Source organism: Phacochoerus africanus, chromosome 11, assembly GCF_016906955.1.
Source record: "Phacochoerus africanus isolate WHEZ1 chromosome 11, ROS_Pafr_v1, whole genome shotgun sequence".
In the NCBI taxonomy this organism is placed as follows: Eukaryota; Metazoa; Chordata; class Mammalia; order Artiodactyla; family Suidae; genus Phacochoerus; species Phacochoerus africanus.
The window spans coordinates 45,491,165-45,511,402 of NC_062554.1; the positions used below are offsets into that span (position 1 = coordinate 45,491,165).

At 43.1% G+C, this 20,238-nt stretch overlaps 1 protein-coding gene and 1 long non-coding RNA gene across 2 annotated transcripts; one reads left to right on the forward strand and one right to left on the reverse strand.

Annotated features, from left to right (window-relative positions):
* Nucleotides 1-1,668: 1,668 nt before the first annotated feature.
* Nucleotides 1,669-19,121, reverse strand: IFT46 (intraflagellar transport 46). The gene is made up of 12 exons (XM_047752819.1): nucleotides 18,922-19,121; nucleotides 18,172-18,268; nucleotides 15,096-15,175; nucleotides 12,346-12,473; nucleotides 10,351-10,425; nucleotides 10,102-10,195; nucleotides 7,452-7,580; nucleotides 6,435-6,556; nucleotides 5,997-6,063; nucleotides 2,995-3,055; nucleotides 2,629-2,714; nucleotides 1,669-2,170 (listed from the first exon to the last, which is right to left on the reverse strand). Exons 3-12 carry the CDS (start codon nucleotides 15,138-15,140, stop codon nucleotides 2,075-2,077), a joined length of 903 nt encoding a protein of 300 aa, XP_047608775.1. The 5' UTR covers nucleotides 15,141-15,175; nucleotides 18,172-18,268; nucleotides 18,922-19,121; the 3' UTR covers nucleotides 1,669-2,074.
* Nucleotides 3,123-13,159, forward strand: LOC125111047 (uncharacterized). The gene is made up of 2 exons (XR_007130817.1): nucleotides 3,123-3,227; nucleotides 12,063-13,159. It is a non-coding gene; the product is annotated as an uncharacterized LOC125111047 (long non-coding RNA).
* Nucleotides 19,122-20,238: the final 1,117 nt, after the last annotated feature.

A 20,238-nucleotide genomic window follows, 5' to 3' on the forward strand; every position in this document is an offset into this window, starting at 1 on the left:
TTTTTTATAACTTGCCTGTGGTCTGAGAAGTTACTTTGTATGTTATCTATTGAGACTTAATTTGTGACTTAACATGTGTTCTGTTCCTGGAGAATTCCCATGTGCACTTGAGAAGGGGAATCCTCTGCTGTTGGGTTTCATGTCTGTTAGATCTAGTTGGTTGATTGTGTTGTTCCAGTCCTTTAATTCTATTTCCTTACTTACCTTCAGTCTGGGTGTTTTATCCATTATCGACTGTCCTGCTATTACTGTAAAACTATTTCTCCCTTCAACTGTCAACTTCCCCTCATATTCTGAGTCTGTTATTAGGTGTGTAAATGTTTATAATTGTTATATCTTTTTTTCTGCTGTACCTCCAGCATGTGGAAGTTTTTAGGCCAGGGAATGAACCCATGCCACAGCAGCAAGACCAGTTCTTTAGCCCATTGGACCACCAGGCAACTCCACATAGTTATATTTTCTTGCTGTTCCTTTTGTAAGTCTCCTACTCTTGTTTTTGTTTGTTTGTTTGTTTTTTGTTTTCGCTTTTTAGGGCCACACCCTCGGCATATGGAAGTTCCCAGGGTAGGGCTCGAATTGGACCTACAGCTGCCAGCCTTTGCCACAGCCACTTGGGGTCCTTAACCCACTTGGTGAGGCCAGAGATCAAACCTGACACACACCCACACACACACCCCTGAAAGCTGTTTGGAAGCTGATGGGTAGGAAGGGGGACCTGGACATTTGCTTAAGGATTCCATGTCAGTGTCTGCAGGTCTTTTTCTCTTTGGGTGATCAGTTTCAAGGGAAGACTCAGTACTTGGCTCCATTATCCACCCAGCTGCTCAAGCCCCAAATCCTGGGAGTCCTTGCTTTTTTTCCTTCCATTGTCCACATGGAGTCTATCACCAGGTTCTTTTGGTTCTACCTCTCCTGGATGCCTCTTACCCCACACCCTCCCTTCTATACTCTGCTTTATGTTGCCTGATTTTCCTAGTTCCCTTTGCCAGCTGCTAAAGTTCTGCCAGTGAGCACCACAGGCAAGATATGGGGAGCGAGGAGGGAGGGAGAGAGGAGGCAGCAGCCACTGTGCGCGCGTGGAGGCAGAGGCAATGGTGTCTCCGACCCGGCAGCGGTGGCAGCTCTTCTGTTCCAGCACTCGCAGTGCATGCTCCCCTTTAATCTTTCCTTCCTGCGTAGCCTCCACTCTCCCTCCATGATCCCTTTAGCCCTTCTGACACTTTTGTAACCAATTTTCCATGTTTAGCATCCTTTGTTAGAAATAACTAGTATGGTTTCTGACTATCCTGACTGGGGTGATAAAACCGCCAAGATGGTTCCTGAATCTGCTCATCGCTACAGCCACCACTACTGCCTCCCTCATCCCAGACCCCATCATCTCTCACCTGGGCTACTGCAATAGCGAGGCTCCCTGAGACCACAGCTTGACAGGTCTGGAGCTAGACCGGCAGGCAGCACCATGTGGTGAGACACGCCCCACAGGAGAAAATAAGTTCTGGGAGAAAAATGCTTCCCCACTACTGCCAACCTTGGAGGATCACGGTTTGATTTCATTTCACAAAGTCAATTTGTCTAAACTGCTATTCCCTTAATGCCTATTAGGCCAAGTTCCTTATCTCTGCCTATGCTCAGTCTGCCTTCTCTCTTTCATAATAAAGGACAGCACCGTAACCTGCAAGATAAGAGCAATTTATTTGTAAAATATTTGCCGATTAATTTTAATAAATCAAAGAAAACAATTCTACGGCTATCTCAAAAAGAACATCTTTTAAGCCTTCCTCCCAACCCGAGCAACTTGGGATCCCAGAAATTTCCATCCTTCCAACTTAAACCCATGTATCACAGTGGTGTACACGCACAATTCCCATGGGAAGGAAATCTGAGATGGGCATTAGCAGTGCCCACTGCACGATCATGTGCAGTGCTTTCCGGCAGAGAGGGTGTAGTGTGTGCACCGTGCCCAAGTCGAGCTGTGAGGCAGGCAAGGCTGCCAGGTGGCTGACAACGATCCCTCCTTCTCAGATGGGGCAGAGGAGTCGGCTCAGCCTTGAAACAGAGCCACACGGGGGGTACCTCAGCTGAAGGTTAATGTCTCTGCATCTCCGGCTTGGGAGGTGGAATTGGATGGAGGGGTGAATGCTTTCTTGCCTTCAGCTAGTGCTTTAAAATGCTGTGATAAAAGAGGAGAGGGGACATGGAGGATTGGGGACATGCCAGCTACTACATTTTAGTGAGAACTAACCTCCGTACAACTTTCTCCTGTCTTCCAAAACAATTCCTTGGTGTTGTTTTTGAAAAAACAGCGAGAAATGTGCCCTACCTCCTGCAAACATGAACCCCTTTTCTCCTTCTTTCCTGCCTCATTAGGCCACTGGGTTCTCCTGGAAGAATGAGTGTTCGCCCTAGATGCCTAACCCAGCCTTGTCTAAGGCCCACATCTCTCCCACTCCCCTTCTTTTAAAGGCCAACCCCTGCGCTTTGCAGTTCCCTTCGATATGAGGAAGGGTAAGGGTCACTCCAGGCAGAGGCACCCTTCCTTGTCACAGGACAGAATCACAGTGGGCCCAGAAGAGCGGTGGCGGCAGCAATCCACAGTCAGCTCGTGTCGCTCGCCAGTGCTAGTCTTACCTGTGAGTTCTTGAATTCTGAGTAGAGGGAAAAGAGCAGATGGAGGGACTGAATCCGACTCTTGTAGATAGGGATGTCTAGGATGGCTGAAATCAAGAACTCCCGTGAGCACAGACAAAAATCCAGGAATTATGGGGCATCTCTGTTTAGGATGGTCGGCCCCCTCCAGATGGGATGTGTTACGATCACTGGGGATTGAGTATCCGGCAGGGAGTCACATAAACCCAAATACCACCCTCGAGTGCTGCCGAATAGCACAACTGGTGACAAGGGAAAGCTGTAAGAGTAAACAAGCTTTTTCAACAGCCCCCAGTGAATTTATCCAGAGATGATGGGGCCAAGGAAGGGCTGGAAGAGCTCACTTACCACAGATCATGTCAATGTACCCTTCCAGGCTGCAGTCAATCTCCGCTGTGGGCAGGCTCACCTGGGAGGGACATGGGATGGACCCAAGTCAAAGGTCGAAGGTTCAGTGATTCTAGCATCACTTTCTCTCTCTCTGAAGGAAAACGGCTCCAAGCGTGAGATGTGTCATGGACTGAACTGTGTTCCCTTCAGATTCATGTGTCGAAGTCCTAACCCATAGTGCCTCAGATGATGTGAGTGTATTCGGAGATATGGTCGTAAAAGAGATACTTAAGTCAAAATGAGGTCATTAGAGTGATCCCTAGTCTAGTATGACTGGTATCGCTATAAGGAGAGGAAATCAGGACATAGACACATACATGGGGAGGAAAGGGTCAAGGAGAAGGGTTCTAGAAGAAATCAACTGCTGATCATTTGACTTCCAGCTTCTAGCTTCCAGAAGTATGAGAAAACGAATTTCTGACATTTAAGGCATTCAGTCTGTGGTACTTTGTCATGGCAGCCCTAGCAAATAATATAATGTGCCTTTTTTTCCCCCTGATCAGTAAAATGGAATTGGTTGTACTCCTTAACCACCAAAGCAGCAGAGGATGTAAAAGGACCAAAGTATTTTATAAGTAAAATACTGCCATCCAGTCTTCCTGTGTATATTTGTGCAGAAGAAACTGGTCCCAGGTTATGGCCAACTATTCGGTTACTTGGTATTGTAAGGCCTAGTGGCCCTTGGATACCAGAGGAACAGAAAAAAATGACATGATATCTCACATGACAGGCTTCAGATGTAAACCAGTCATATTGTTTTTAAAAACCATTGACTTCTTGGGATTTTTTTGTTCTTTTTTTTATTGCCACACTCATGGCATATGGAAATTCCTGGGCCAGGGACTGAACCTGTGCCACAGCAGCAACCTGAGCCCCTGCAGTGACAATGCTGGATCCTTAACCCGCTGTGCCACAAGGAAACTCCTTTTTCTTCTTTTTACATAAATTAGAGTGTATATAGTTCTGCAATTTCCTTTTTCCACTTGACAACGTGTCATGATACTTCTCCATCTCAGAGCAAAATAATACACACAGAATACACATGTTCCATTGTGTATTTCACTGAATGGATGTACTACAATCTATCCAATTCCGTAATCAAACATTTTTCTTCAGATACAGCTTTAAAATGCTAGGAGAAAAGAGATTATTTTCAAATTCTTTGCTTTTACAACAACGTCTCAATAAACATGTACCCAAAAAACTGTCTTCATGGAGCTTACATTTTAGTAGGAACAAAAATAAGTGGGAACAGCATGTTAGAAGGTAAGTATTATGGAGGAAAAGCAGAAAAGAGGCTGGGGAACATGGTGTAACAATTTTAAATATCCTGGCCAGGAAGGACCTGTTAATCATCTTTGCTAAGTTTTCTTTTTCTTTCTTTTTTTTTTTTGTCTTTTCTGGGGCCGCTCCCGCAGCATATGGATCCCAGGCTAGGGGTCTAATCCGAGCTGCAGCCACCCACCTACACCAGAGCCACAGCAACAGTGGATCAGAGCTGCGTCTGCGACCTACACCACAGCTCACGGCAACGCCGGATCGTTAACCCACTGAGCAAGGGCAGGGACCGAACCCGCAACCTCATGGTTCCTAGTCGGATTCGGTAATCACTGCACCACGATGGGAACTCCCTCTTTCTTTCTCTTCTTTTGGCCACGCCTATGGCATGCAAAAGTTCCTGGGCCAGGGTCAAATCTGTGCCACAGCAGTGACAACACCAGATCCTTAACTTGCTGAACCACAAGGGACTCCCAAATTTTCAGTTTCAAAGAAAATGCAGTTAAAACTTTAACTGAAATGGCATTACACTTACCTGTGAACTGGGAAGTTTTTTGGTTTTTTTTTTGGCTTATTCTGTTCAATATTTTAATCAACAATGTACATATAGACAGACAGAAGGCAATGTTCATCAGATTTGGGGAAGATTGTGCTATGAGATTGTTCCCTCCCAGGAACATGGCTTGACTCCTCACTCAGAGCTAGTGTTACGCCTTTCACTAAAGTTTTATCCTTTATTTTCAAAAAGGTCTTACCAATTTCTTTTTTTTTTTTTAATGTTTTTTTGCTTTCTAGGACCGAACCCACAGCATATGGAGGTTCCCAGGCTAGGGGTCCAATTGGAGCTACAGCTGCCGGCCTATGCCACGGCCTATGCAACACCAGATCTGAGCCACATCTGTGACCTACGCTAAAGCTCACGGCAATGCCAGATCCTTTAACCCACTGAGCAAGGTTAGGGATCGAACCCACAACCTCAGGGTTCTTAGTCGGGTTTGTTTCCACTGTGCCATGACAGGAACTCCACCAATTTCTTATTAAATGTATTCTGGGGCACTTTTTAAAAAACTTGGGGTCATTATAAAGAAGACCATAGCTTCTTAGAAAAGTATATATACTTCTGTGGAGAAGGTGGAATCTAAAGGAACAAGACAAGAGGTATGTATGTTCACCAAAAGGTATGTGTTAGAATGTTCACAGGCATGTTACAGTGCTATTACAGGGTACTTTTTAACAACCCCAAACTGGAAAGTACCCAAATGACTATCACAGAATGGATTAATTGTCATATATTCAAACAATGAAATACCATACAGTGATGAGAATAAATGTACAATATGAATGAGTCTCCATATGGATGAATAATATGGATAAGCAAATAAGACACAAAGGAATATGATGTTATATTTAGATAAAATACAAAACAGGCAAACCTAATCTGTGCTATTAGAAGTCAGGAGAATGGTTACACTGGGAGGTGGAAGCAGCAGGGGGCCTTCCAGGATGCCAGCAACGTTCTGGTTTTTTTTTTTTTAAATCTGTTCAGTTGGTGAAAATTAACTCTTATGTGTATGTTTCTGATTCTGTATTATACTTCGATTAAGAAGGTAATGATAATAGTAATACGAGAAGAGAGGAACCACTGGGCCCTAAAATGAATGCTCCTGCTACCTTCCACTCACCTTCCCCAAAAGTTCTTCAAACTCTGGAGACCATTCCTGCATCAATGTGTCAATATCTGGCATAGGCCTAGAAGGAAAGAGGTAAGTATGAGCAAAAAACATGGACTGAGGATAGCAGAACCTCTGCATCAAGATATTCCAAGATGAAGGGAGGTCCTCAATCTGGCGCATTAGGATTCCAGGGGCATGTAGACTGGATGTGCCAAACTTACCCAGGGCTTGGGTTTTGGAGAAGCTGGCTAAGTAATAATACCAGGTAAATGACAATCTTTACATCTGCAATCTTAGCCAGCAGTGGCTAGGATCCACAGGTCCTCAGCTTGACTAAATATGTCCCAAATATGTCCCAGACTTAAGGGCCCCTTCTCAGAAGCAATGGTTTCATAGGTGGTGAAGGTTACCATGGATTACTATGGGGAAGAATGTGCTATTTCGTACCTGGTGTAGTGCACAGTGGCAGGGGCCTTGGAACGGTGTAACTCAGAAATGCTCTCGATCCATGTGTCAATGGCTTTGGGATTCTTTTCTGCATCTTCCAGACTCTTGACTTTCATATGTTGCTGGAAAAGTAAAGGGAAAGCCTGGCTGATGGTGCTGAAGGGGCTCTCTTGTTTTTATAGAGTGGCTCATCATATGCTGCTATTTCATATTCAGGATAGCTGATGAAAAGGGAAGCCTGCCAGCCGCCAAATGAAGCTTATAGGAAAGGCTGAGAGTCTTCTGGAGCCAGAGGAAGGGAGTAGGTCAACAGGATAGGAGTGACTACAGTGCGATACCATTTCACACCTACTAGGGTTGCTAGAATAAAAAAGATGGACAATACCAAGTGCTGGTGAAGAGGTGCAGAAATTGAAACTCGAACTTATTGCTGGTGGGATTGTAAAATGATTTAGCCACTTGGGAAAACAGTTTGGAAGTTTCTCATAATATTACAGTTACCATATGGCCCAGCCATCCCAATCCTACCTATATCCCCCAGAGAAATAACAATGTATGTCCATGCAAAAACCTGTACATGTTCATATTAAGTATAGTTAATAGAAGTAGAAACATCTGATAACTGGGTAGACAAAATATGGTATGTCCATAAAATGGAATTATTCAGCCGTAGAAAAGGAATGAAGCGGTGACCAGGGTCTAGCAGCAGGGGGATTAAGGAGTGACTACTAACAGGTATGGGGTTTCTTTTTGGAATGATGGAAATATTCCTAAATTAGATAGTGGTGGTGGCTGTACAACCCTGTGAATATGCTAAAAATCACTGATTTGTGCAATTTACAAGGATGAATTTCAGGGTAGGTAAATTATATCTCAATAAACTATTATTTAAAAAATAGGGCTGGCTGAAGCCATAGCCATCCCTTTCGACAGGCAGTAAGTCAATGGTACAGATACCAGAAAGTCCTCCAGTCTTGGCCCCCTTGAGCTGCGGCCTATACCAGGCTAGTATCTTACTGTGACGTTGTGCTGTTTGGAATTCTCTGTTAACCAAAGGGAGAGCACCGTAGGGTCTGACTGCTTTGTAGAAGGCTCGTCTAATACCAACAGGCCGAGGTTGTCAGGCTTTCCATCAGGACGTGGAACCTGATTAGGAGAAAGGTAAGTAAGCAGAGGGGAAAAAAGAGGGAGGGATATAAAAAGACACGCTTGGAGTTGCCGTCGTGGCTCAGTGGATAACGAATCCGACTAGGAACCATGAGGTTGTGGGTTCGATCCCTGGCCTCACTCAGTGGGTTAAGGACCCGGCCTTACTGTGAGCTGAGGTGTAGGTCACAGACGCGGCTCAGATCTGGCGTTGCTGTGGCTCTGGCATAAGCCGGCGGCTACAGCTCCAATTAGACCCCTAACTTGGGAACCTCCATATGCCGAGAGTGCGGCCCTGGAAAAAGACAAAAAAGACCAAAAAAGTAATAATAAAATAAAAAAATAAAAAGGCACACTTATTGTTTCCAATAAGCCAAAGAGGAAGAACTCTTCCAGTTCATCATGATTATTAGAATTAAAAAGGATGCCTGGGAGTTCCTGTTGTGGCTCAGTGGCTTAAGAACTGGACATAGTATCTGTGAGGATGCAGGTTTGATCCCTGGCCTCTCTCAGTGGGTTAAGGATCTGGCGTTGATCCCAAGTTGCTGTGGCTGTGATGTAGGCCAGCAGCTGCTGCTATGATTCAACCCCTAGCCTGGGAAGTTCCATATGCTGCAGGTCCAGCCCTAAAAAGGAAGAAAAAAAAAAAAAAAAGAAAAAAAAGGCATGCCTGTATATCAAGCTGTACTAAAATACTACCTGGAAAAAAAACCATGGGAATTCCCTTGTGGCACAGTGGGTTAAAGATCTGGCTTGTTACTGCAATGGCTATCACTGCTATGGTGCTGGTTCCATCCCTGGCCTGGAACTTCCACATGCCCTGGGAATGGCCCAAAAAAGAAAAAGAAAAAAAATACATTATCTATAGGGCTTCAAATATAAAACTGAAGTCATGGATAATTAGGAGCCATATAGATGACAAATTTTAACATATATGCTAATCAATTATTACCTAAAAACAACGAGTATAATTGGGAGTAGAAAGCAAAGTTAAGGACTCCAGTGAGCGAGTTCCCCTCGTGGCGCAGGGGAAACAAATCTGACTAGGAACCATGAGGTTGTGGGTTGGATTCCTGGCCTTACGCAGTGGGTTAAGGATCCGGCGTTGTCATGAGCTTGTGATGTAGGTTGCAGACCCGGCTCAGATCTGATGTTACTGTGGCTCTGGTGTAGGCTGGCAGCTATAGATCCAATAAGACCCTTAGCCTGGGAACCTCCATTGGCTGCAGGTGCGGCCCTAAAAGGACAAAAGACATACAACCACTACGGAGAACAGTATGGAGGTACCTTAGAAAACTATACATAGAACTACTATATGACCCAGCAATCTCACTCCTGGGCATATACCTGGACAAAACTTTTCTTAAAAAAAACACATGCAACTGCATGTTCATTGCAGCACTATTGACAATAGCCAAGACATGGAAACAACCCAAATGTCCATCGACAGATGATTGGATTAGGAAGATATGGTACATACACACAATGGAATACTACTCAGCCATAAAAAAGAACGAAATAATGCCATTTGCAGCAACATGGATGGAACTAGAGACTCATACTGAGTGAAATAAGTCAGAGAAAGACAAATACCGCATGATATCACTTATATCTGGAATCTAATATATGGCACAAATGAACCTCTCCACAGAAAAGAAAATCATGGACTTGGAGAATAGACTTGCAGTTGCCAGGGCGGAGAGGGAGGGAGTGGGGTGGATTGGGAACTTGGGGTTAATAGAAACTACTGCCTTTGGAATGGATTAGCAATGAGACCCTGCTGTGTAGCACTGGGAACTATGTCTAGTCACTTATGATGGAGCATGGTAATGTGAGAAAATAGAATGTGTACATGCATGTGTAACTGGGTCACCATGCTATACAGTAGAAAAAAAAAATTGGGGAAATAACAATTTAAAAAAAAAATGAGGAGTTCCCGTCGTGACGCAGTGGTTAATGAATCTGACTAGGAACCATGAAGTTGCAGGTTCGATCCCTGACCTTCCTCAGTGGGTTAAGGATCCGGCGTTGCCGTGAGCTGTGGTGTAGGTCACAGATGCAGCTCGGATCCCGAGTTGCTGTGGCTGTGGTGTAGGCCGGTGGCTACAGCTCCGATTTGACCCCTAGCCTGGGAACCTCCATATGCCGAGGGAGCATCCCTAGAAAAGGCAAAAAGACAAAAAAAAAAAAGAGTGGCTCAGGGTTCACCAGAGAGGTGTCAAGGTCAAGACTGCTGCCCCTCAGGAAAAGAGACAGGCTAGATTTCCTAGCCCAGCGACATCAGACCAGACCTTGTTACCTACTGTGTATGAATTTATGACTATAAAAAGCTCTTTATTAATGTTAAAAAAAAGGACAAAAGACAAAAATAAAACAAAACAAACAAAAAAAAAAGAACTCCAGTGAAATGAAGAATATATTCAAGGTAGTTACTGCTAGTCAAGGAAATGAGTGGAACTGTGAGAGTAACACAGGAGTCAGAAGAAACACTGAAGTCATTTTTAGGATGTTCTGACTCTACCTTTAAGAATGCATCAATATCCCCGACAGCTGGGATAAAATCAGGAATGAAAGGTTTCAGTTTGTGGTCCAGGTCAATCAACTGAGGTGTATACCTGAAAGATAATGACACAGGAAGGTAGCAACTGTCAGAGAAACTTACTTTGTTATTCAGGCTAAAAAAGCCTCAGGGAAATGGCCACGTTTCAGACTAGAGGAAGGAAAGGGCGAGGCAGGGTTGAGGGTTACAGTGGGGGGTCCTGGTACTCACCTACTGATGTATTGGAAGAGTTCCTTAATCTCAGCAGAAACTGGCAAATGCTCATAATCTGCAGGATCGTAGGCCCTGGGGATAGGAAAATTTAGTTCAAGGGGCCAGAGAAGAGCGGGTGTTGCTGAGCCCTGGTTCAGCATGTGTTACTCTCACCACAGGGCACAAGACTTTGAACCTTGTTTTTGTTCCACCCACATATGCCTTTTCTGAGTCGCTTGCAAAGCAACTTTAAAAATGATAATTAGCTCTCAGTTAGCTCTGACAATGAAGAACAGAACTACAAACCCAAAACATAATTTAAAAAAATTTTAGAATGTAGCTGAAATTGTTTTCCCTTTTTTTTAAATCAAGGAGATGAGTAAAGATGGAATGAAACTGATTTGTCATGAAAATGGTTTGCTTCAAGAAAAAAGGAATTTTTACAAAGATGTTTCAGTGTTTTTATAAAAGTAAAAAATTAGAAATAAAGTGTCGGAGTTCCTGTCATGGCTCAGTGGTTAATGAATCCGACTAGGAACCATGAGGTTTCGGGTTCCATCCCTGGCCTTGCTCAGTGGGTTAAGGATCCAGCGTTGCCATGAGCTGTGGTGTAGGTCGCAGACATGGCTCGGATCCTGCATTGCTGTGGCTGTGGCATAGGCTGTCGGCTACAGCTCCGATTGGACCTCTAGCCTGGGAACTTCCATATGCCGTGGGAACGGCCCTAGAAAAGGCAAAAAAAGACAAAAAAATAAAAAATAAAAATAAAAAATAGAAACAAAGTGTCCAAAAAAATATCAAAATTTCCAACTCTCAAGAGATAGTTACATATGTCAAGCTGAATACTAGAGTTATTATCAATGCATGAAATGTACACAGTAAAAAAATTAGTAGGGCACGTATTAATTACTATAATTAAGTAAAATGTAAAGAACACTGACAAAGTATGTAAGTGACTTGGAAAGTTATTAAAGATCCTTTTGGGGAGAGGTGCTTAACAAAAAAACTAAATAGGTCAATGACTTAAAGTTCACACCCCAGATTATAATTTACAGAAGCAGGATCATGAAGTAAAAATCAGTCTGGTATTAAACATCTGCCTAATTTAGTGTCTACCTGCAGGTGTCGAATCCAATTCTAATTTTTATTAAACTACTTCACTGAGTAAATGATACATGCACGTGATAGAAAATAAAAGGCACAAAATGCATATAGTGAAAAGTTATGTCTCCTTGTTGCCAAGTTCCCCTAGCAAGGGCAATCAGTATTCTTAGTTCCCAGTGTAGCCTAGGGGTAGCTTGTGTAATATTTGTTTCATACACATACCTTTTAAAAATGTAACTATCTCTTGGAGACTCTTCTTTACCAGTGCATGGAGTGCTGCCTCATACTTTTTAATGGATAGAAAGAACCCCACTGATTGGCTATACTTTCATTTATTTAACCAGCAATTATATTTTAAAGGAATGGGCCTTAGAATGCACTTTGATTAAAGCCTATATGGGCAAGTCATGAAATCTAGCACTGGGCCTGGAACAGGGTGACGACAATTTTTACTGAAGCATTATCCAGGAACATTTTGGCTCAACATGGGGCCTTGGAAACCCCTATTCTCTGCCTGTCCTAAAAGGATCTGAGCCTAAAAGAGAAGTGCTCCTTTGCAGATGTGTTCTTCCTGTAAAGTAGAAATGCTGTGGTATGTGTGTAAAGTTATCTTCTCTTCCCTACAGTGTGCACTCCTTGAAGTCAGAGACCATCAGTCAAATTGACTCAGCAAATCCTCGTGAACCCTCTGAGTCCACCAATGTTTCAGACAGTGCAGGTGACATCACAGGACTCTGGGAGGCAGTGGAGCCAGGAAAGGAGAACTCCTTACACTGGGTTTCTGAGCCAACTGATAGTCCTAAACCGAGAAGATCAAAGGGGCTGCTGGAATTTCACTTCTCACAGATGTCCTCCTGCCCAGTGTTCTGAGGGAGGCACTGTCCTCCTTGGTGATGGGGCTTTCCTCACCCTTCCAGGGGGGCCCGGTGCTCTTCTTCATCATCATCAGAATCGGTTTCAGATGAGTCATCATCGTCGTCATCATCGTTTTCACTAAAGCCCCGCTGAGGTGTCAGCTGCGAGGTCTTCTTCTTCTCCTGAGATAGGGCGGGGCAGGCACAGAAAGGCCCATATCAGGAGCAACCCAGCATACCTGTGCCCCGTGTTCTCCCGGTGCTCTGACCACAACCTCCCACCTGGCACCAATTCACTAGAAAGAGAAGGAAGTACCCCCAGAAGGGCTCCAAGAACCTTCTCCTGCTCCTGCTGAACTACTGACTGAGGCCCCGACTCCTCTAACAATGGTCTACTCCTCGACTTGAGGCTTAGGTATAGGTTTTATCCAATACTGATCTATTTTACCTATTACTTAGGAGCTCCTGAGAACTCTGCATAAACTTTATCCAGTCAGCTTCAACTCTAAAACTTCGGGACTTCTGAAGAATAAAGCAACTCTTAAATAGTTATTTTGGGAGGAAATGGGGAAAGATGAAGTGGGAAAGATAAACTTTGGGGCCCTTGACACTCAAAAGATCACAGAGAGGAAATCTAGTATTTAATTATTTAATTTTAATTTTATTTAATTAATTATTTAATTTGCAAGACTGCCCAGGGTAAGCTGCTTGCAATTATCAAAAGCTCACCATCAACCCTGTGTCTGAACTCTGATCAGCATTTTCAGAGTCTGTGGGTCTTCCCTTTCCATTCAATGCGAATCTGACCTATCCATCTTAACCCCCCCTTCCCTGTAAGTTAAATGAAATGACTGGACGTTACATCTGAAGACTCTTCTTTTCTTGGCATTACAACTTACCTTTCTGAGCTTCTGGTTCTCAACAAACCATCCCACCCTCTCAAGCGCATGAGAAGTCTGGTGGTATTTGGACTTGCAACTGGGACACGGTCTATGTCTTTACCTCTAGGGCCTGGAGGCTGAGGCAGGTGTCCTCACTTAGGATCTCAAGGGTGACCAATTGGCCCCCTTTAAAAATAGGTGTTTGGAGTTCCTGTCGTGGCTCAGTGGTTAACGAATCCAACTAGGAACCATGAGCTTGTGGGTTCGATCCCTGGCCTTGCTCAGTGGGTTAAGGATCTGGCGTTGCCATGAGCTATGGTATCGGTTGCAGACACAGCTCAGATACCCAGTTGCTGTGGCTCTGGTAAAGGCCGGTGGCTACAGCTCTAATTAGACCCCTAGCGTGGGAACCTCCATATGCGGAGGGTGCGGCCCTAGAAAACACAAAGAGATGAAAAAAAAAAAAAGGTGGGTTCAAGCTTGGTTTCCATATGTCATATGACTTATACTGAGGTTAAGAAGTATTTGGTTCTAGCTTTAAAAATTATTTAATGTGTCTCTTACATTAAAGCACCTATTGGAATTCCCCTTGTGGCTCAGCAGGTTAAGGACCTGATGTTGTCTCTGTGAGGATGCAGGTTTGATCCCTGGCCTGGCTCAGTGGGTTAAGGCTGTAGCCGCAGCTCTGATTTGATTGTGATACATTACAGGGTATCAAAAACTTCATTTGGTAACATTTTCCTCGAAACATAACACAGATTTATTATGCATAGATAAAGCTGTATTTTAACTAATCTGTAACATAAGGGACAGAAGACACAGTTGCAGAATTTGCCTTATTGGTATACAATTGATAAGACTGACTGTGCCTGACTGGTTTACAATTGATAAGAATATCCCAAAGTGTTCTTTCCTGATTCGGGATCTGCCAAAATTATTCTTGGTCACATGGGAAGCAGTCTGGCAAAGGGAGCTTTTTAAGAATATTGTCAGCTTTAAGAGTTTTAAAAAATGGATCATTCCTATTCAGCGCTGTCACTGTAGTGGCTTGGGTCACTGCTGTGGCATGGGTGTGATCCCTGCCCAAGGAACTTCCACATGCCATGGGTGCGGCCAAGGGGAAAAAAAAAAAAACCCTTAAGACTCTGGCTGCATATTAAATTGGAAAGAAAAATAAGCTTTGAATATTGACTACATTAGATAAATGCTAAAAAAATTGAGGGTGAATAAACAAAATTAGAAGGTCAGTTTAGGAAGATTGTTCACTTCTCTTTTGTCTGCTTCTTCAAAGTAGTGCTTAGCAAAATCTCTGACCTAAGATGAAAGACTTTATATACCATAGAAAAATGCCCCCAAATTACTTTGTAGGTAAGATATAAAACAGCACACTAGTTATGAAGTGGGGCTATCTTAAAACATTACCTTTTAAGGAGTTCCCGCTGTGGCACAGCAGACACAAATCCCACTAGTATCCATGAGGATGCAGGTTCGATCCCTGGCCTTGCTCAGTGGGTCAGGGATCCAGCATTGCTGTGAGCTGTGGTGTGGGTTGCAGACACGGCTCGGCTCCTGCGTTGCTGTAGCTGTGTGTAGGCTGGCAGATGTAGCGCTGATTTAACCCCTAGCCTGGGAGCCTCCATCTGCCGTTGAGTGTGGCCCTAAAAAGGAAAAAGAAAAAAAAAGTTTGTGAAACACTAGGCTATGTTATATGAAATTTCTCACCAAAAAGTCAGCTATATAATAATAAGCCTTATTCCTGAAGGAGAGTCAAAATCTTAAGCCTCTTTGAATTGCCCTCCATGAGCTCAAAGATACCCAACCTCTGGAGGTGAGTATTCAAGAAAAGGCTGCTAATGAACTGGTGTCAAACTACTACTAAAAACTCAAAGCGGAAATTTCACAAGATGCTGTGGGTTATACGTACCTTGTTATTTTCCTCTTCACACTCATCACTACTGTTATCAGCCATAGTCTTGTTAGGAAGATGGGCAGAATGAGGAAGTCCTTGGAAGAAGATTTTCCCTTTAGGTTATTGTTAAAATGATTTTTAAAGACAAATATTTTTAGTTTATAATATTTTATGCTCTAACCATTTTATGGAACTGGGTTTATAAGAACATCTAATTGAAAGACTGGAAACTGAATTCTATTCGGCTCTGTAAATTTAATTCAATTCAATTCAAGATGTATTTACTTGGAGTTCCTGTCGTGGCTCAGTGGTTAGCGAACCGGACTAGTATCCATGAGGATGCGGGTTCGATCCCTGGCCTCACTCAGTGGGTTAAGGACCCAGTGTTGCCGTGAGCTGTGGTGTAGGTCACAGATACAGTTCGGATCCGGAGTTGGTGTGGCTGTGGTGTAGTCCAGCAGTTACAACTCTTATCCGACCCCTAGCTTGAGAACCTCCATGTGCCATGGGTATGGCCCTAAAAAGATCAAAAAAAAAAAAAAAAAGATATGGTTACTTGAATTATTATGTTTTAGGCATTACTATGGTTAAGGCATTGGGTGAGACATTATATTGATTATCTACCATTACATAAATAGTATAAAATCTGTGCTTAGTTTACACATTGGTGAAATGAGGTTACTAATTAGTAAAGCAAAAGAGTGCTGGATATATAGGCAGAAAACTGGGTGTAAAGGACAACACTATCACTTTAACAAAATAACTTAATTTCTTTTTGTCTGAATTCTCACTTCTAGATGGAGTTAGTAATATTTTTCAGGACTGTTGTAAGGATCAATTGAAAAAACTTTACATGGAAGAAAATGATCTAGTTCCTGGCAACTAATGGTCATAAATATGAATCTGAATCAATGTCTATAAGATAAAAGCAATAAAATATTCTGAACAATTAAAAAGCAAAATCAGGGAGTTCCCATCACGGCTCAGCAGAAACGAATCTGACTAGCATCCATGAGGACACAGGTTCGATCCCTGGCCTTGCTCAGTGGGTTAAGGATCTGGTGTTGCTGTGAGCTATGGTGTGGGTTGCAGACATGGCTCGGATCCTGTGTTGCTACTGCGGTGGTATAGGCCGGCAGCTACAGCTTCCATTCAACTCCTAGCCTGGGAACCTCCATATGCCGTGGACGAGGCCCTAAAAAGACAAAAAAAAAAAAAAAAGCATAATCAGGAGTTCCCATTGTGGCTCAGCAGTAACACATATGACTAGTACCCATGAGGATGGGGGTTCATTCCTGGCCTCACAGGGGGTTAAGGATCCAGCGTGGCTGTTGGCTGTGGTGCAGGTCAGCAGCCGCAGCTCTGATTCGACCCCTGGCCTGGGAACTTCTATATACTGTAGGTCCTAAAAAGCAAAAAAATAAAATAAAATAAAATAAAAGAAATAAAAGCATAGTCAAAGGTAAGATATTATTAACTGGCATGAAAATATGTTCAATGATTTCTAAGTCAATCAAATGCCTATTTTTCTGCCTATTAACTTGCCTAAACTAAAAACAAATTATAATGACCATGGCTGGCAAGATTATAAGTATGCTTAAGTCAGAAACCTGGGTGTATAGGTTTTATATATATATATATATATCCAAAAGATTGAAAGCAGGGACTCAGACAGTTGTACACCAATGTACATAGTTGCACATTCACAATCTCCAGAAGGTGGAAGCCACCCAAGTTCTCATCAACAGACAAATGGATAAACAAAATTTGGTTATATATACAATGGAATATTATTCAACCATAAAAAGGTTAGCAGGGGCTGGGAGGGGAAGGGGAATAGAGGGTTACTGTTCAACAGGTACAATTTCTATTCGGGATGATGAAAAAGTTTTGGAAATAGTTATTAGAGATAGTTACACAACAACAGGAACCACTTAATGCTACTGAACTGTATCCCTCAAAATCGTCAAAATACCACATTTTTATGTAGGCAAATTTACCACAATAAACAAATAAACAAGCCTGGACGTCATCATTGATTCCTAAGTCAGGAGTTAAATTCAATCCATCAGCAACTCTCAGTGATCTGACCACAACAATACCTCTGGCATTAACCAATTCTATTATCAACTGTCTCACCACATCCAAGCCACTGTCACCTCAACTCTACCATGGCAACAGTCCTACTGACCCCCTACTTTCTCCGTAGCACCTTTCAATCCATATCACACATAAGAGGAATATGGCCTCTTGAGCCCTGCTTGTCATGCCTCCCGCCCACCTCTGAGGCTACTTCCCCCTACCATATGCTGGTCTCTTTCAAGTCCTCAAACTAATTAAGTTCTTTCTGGCCTCAGTGCCTTTTCAATTTTCACTTGCTGCTCCCTCTTCCTGGCTTACTTTTCCTCAATGTTGAGACCCTTCTCATCTTTCAGCTTCAGATATCACTTCCTTGGGTCTTCCTTGATCCTTCTATCAAAAGTGGAGCCCATTCCTCACCAATATTCTCCATAACATCAAACTCTTTGCTTCCATCATGCACTTAATGCATCTGTAATTATGTTTCTTTATTTATTTGGCGTCTGTCTCCCATAATCACAAGCATCAGGATGACAGGGTTAATGTCTCTTTTAATACAGCATACCTAGTGCGAAGCATAAGGCTGACAGCAGGCATTCAAAAAATGTTTGTTGAATAAATGATGGTGTGAAGTCCTCTAAAAATATTCCGTTGAGATTTTAATTGGGATTGCAGGTTAAGCGCAGGTTACTGAAGCATCTTCAAAACTGAGCAAAACACTTTTGATAAGTTAAATAAACAAACATGAACTCCTGGCAGATTATGGGTAAAGAGTATCATGAAATAAATGATGATGGGAAACTGGTCAGGTTGAAGGAAGATCCTGCAATGTGGGTGGCAGTGTTTTCTCCCTCCTTAAGCAGTTAGAAAACAGAAGCGACTACAAATAACTTGACTCTGAAAGTCAACATTTGCTATTAGAAACTAAAAAATTATTGGAAACAATCATGAGTCCATCCTGCTCTTTGCTCTGAGAACCGTCTGTCTTCTTTTCTCTTCATTTATTTCTTACCTTTGTGTCTTGAGGGAGGAGTATAAATACTTGCAACCTCTTCCGAGTCGTTAATCTCTAGACGCTCATCATATGTCTGGTTTTCTATAATCTTGGTCTAAGTAAAAGGAAACAAGATTACACAGCTCCTATCACGGGACAGTAAGCACTCTGTGGGGAGCTGGACTCCAAACCAGCAATGGTTCCGAGACACCAGTTTTACATGAAACCCTCACCCCAGTTCAAGCAGTTAAGTCATTCTGCTGCAGCCCTTATTTAGGAACTGCTGGCAGGCTGACCGGAGAACGAGGAAATCCTGGAGCGAGAAAACAGCCAACTTCTGCATCACCTTCCCCAAAGCTCTTTTGTAGAGAACGGCTCAAGTGAGCCTCAGGTTCGGTCAGTTTCCCAAGGCTGCTGGGATTTCTTAGCTGTAGAGGTTCTAGAAACAATTCTGTTTCTAGAGTCACCAGGGCGGGGGCTGTTCCTCTAAGAGAGGTTAAACTCTAGTCTCTTGCTCCAAAAGCATCACCCTCGTCTATACCATGACCACCCACCCCCCTTGTTCTCGTCTTGTAGTTCGGATCCCCCTTACGTTTCGTGGGGAGTAAGGCAAGCAGAATGGTCGGTGATGGCGTGAAGGGACGGGAGAAAGTATAGTGGATAAGAAAACGGAAAGAAGTGGAGAGGGGTTGCGAGGAGAGAAAAGGAGTCCTTTCTATTCCTCTTGGGAGAGAGGAAGCGTTCTCTGTTAGGGTGAGTACGAATTACCTGTAGCCCCTCCGAATCCGTCTCTTCTATCTGGAAGGAACCCCAGCCTAGGGCTGGGGTCTCACCCTAATCTCAGGCCAGGCCACTTTTACTTGGAAAGAAGGGGAGCAACTGGCGTGTTGTCAGTAGCTAAGCAAACAATAAATAAATAAATAAAGAGCAAAGAAAGAAACAGAAAAATCGCGAGACTTCCTTTAACTCTCGTGAGAGCTCAACTCGCGCAGTATGTTTCTCCCCATCTAAGGAGCCAAGCAGAAAAAGAGGAGCTCCCATCTTGATTGTTTAGATTTCAACAGATGTGTCTGTGGTGGCATCTAGCGGCTGCAGGCAGCAAATCAGATGAATTCCGGTTGGTAGAGAGTTAAGCTCTCAATCCCGAAACACGGTCTGCATTTTTTTACCCAGGGAAAGGATTATTAGGCATGAGTTCCTATTAAGTCAGACCACTCAGCCTTTAGGCAAACTCAGGGGTTGCCTCAATTCCTGACACTCTGTACTACTTTTATAGCATTTTTATTACATTATAGTCTTTCCCCTCCACTGTGTCCATAGCATGGGACATATTTATAGTATTAACAAATTATTATTTACCTGTGATTCAAATTTAACACATTCTCCTGCTTTTTTAATTTTTTAATTTTAATTTTTTTTTTTTAGGGCTGCACCTGCGACCTATGGAAAATCCCAAGCTGGGGGTCAAATCAGAGCTGTAGCTGCCGGCCATTCTTTCTCTGTATGGATTTATCTGTTCTGGATATTTTACATAAATGGAGTCATAGAAGATACGGTCTTTTGTGAGTGGCATCTTTCACTTAACATAATATTTTCAAGGTTCATCCATGTTGTATCATGTATCAGTATTTAATTCCTTTTTGTGACTAATATTCCATTGTTTATATATACTACTTTTTTTTTTTTTTTTTTAGTCCTTTTAGAGCTTCATCCACAGCATATGGAGATTCCCAGGCTAGGGGTCTAATCGGAGCTGTAGCTGCTAGCTTATGCCAGAGCCACAGCAATGCCAGATCCCAGCCGCGTCTACAACCCACACCATAGCTCATGGCAACCCCGGATCCTTAACCCACTGAGTGAGGCCAGGGATTGAACCCGCAACCTCATGGTTCCTAGTCAGATTCGTTTCCGCTTTGCCGGTGGGAACTCTAAATATACCACATTTTGTTATTCATTCGAGTACTGAGGGACACTTGGATCGTTTTCACTTTTTGGCTATTATGGACATTGTTTCTATGAACATTAGTGTTCAAGGTTGTGTATGGGTGTGTGGTTTTAACTCTCTTGGGTGCATACATAGGAGTG

Excerpts from the sequence above, each read along its gene's own strand:
- IFT46 (XM_047752819.1), bottom strand. The coding sequence starts at position 15,140 with ATGGCTGATAACAGTAGTGATGAGTGTGAAGAGGAAAATAACAAG. Across the intron at positions 12,474-15,095 it reads GTGAAGAGGAAAATAACAAG|GAGAAGAAGAAGACCTCGCA; the intron begins GTACGTATAACC and ends GCCCTATCTCAG. Across the intron at positions 10,426-12,345 it reads CACCGGGCCCCCCTGGAAGG|GGCCTACGATCCTGCAGATT; the intron begins GTGAGGAAAGCC and ends TCCTATCCCCAG.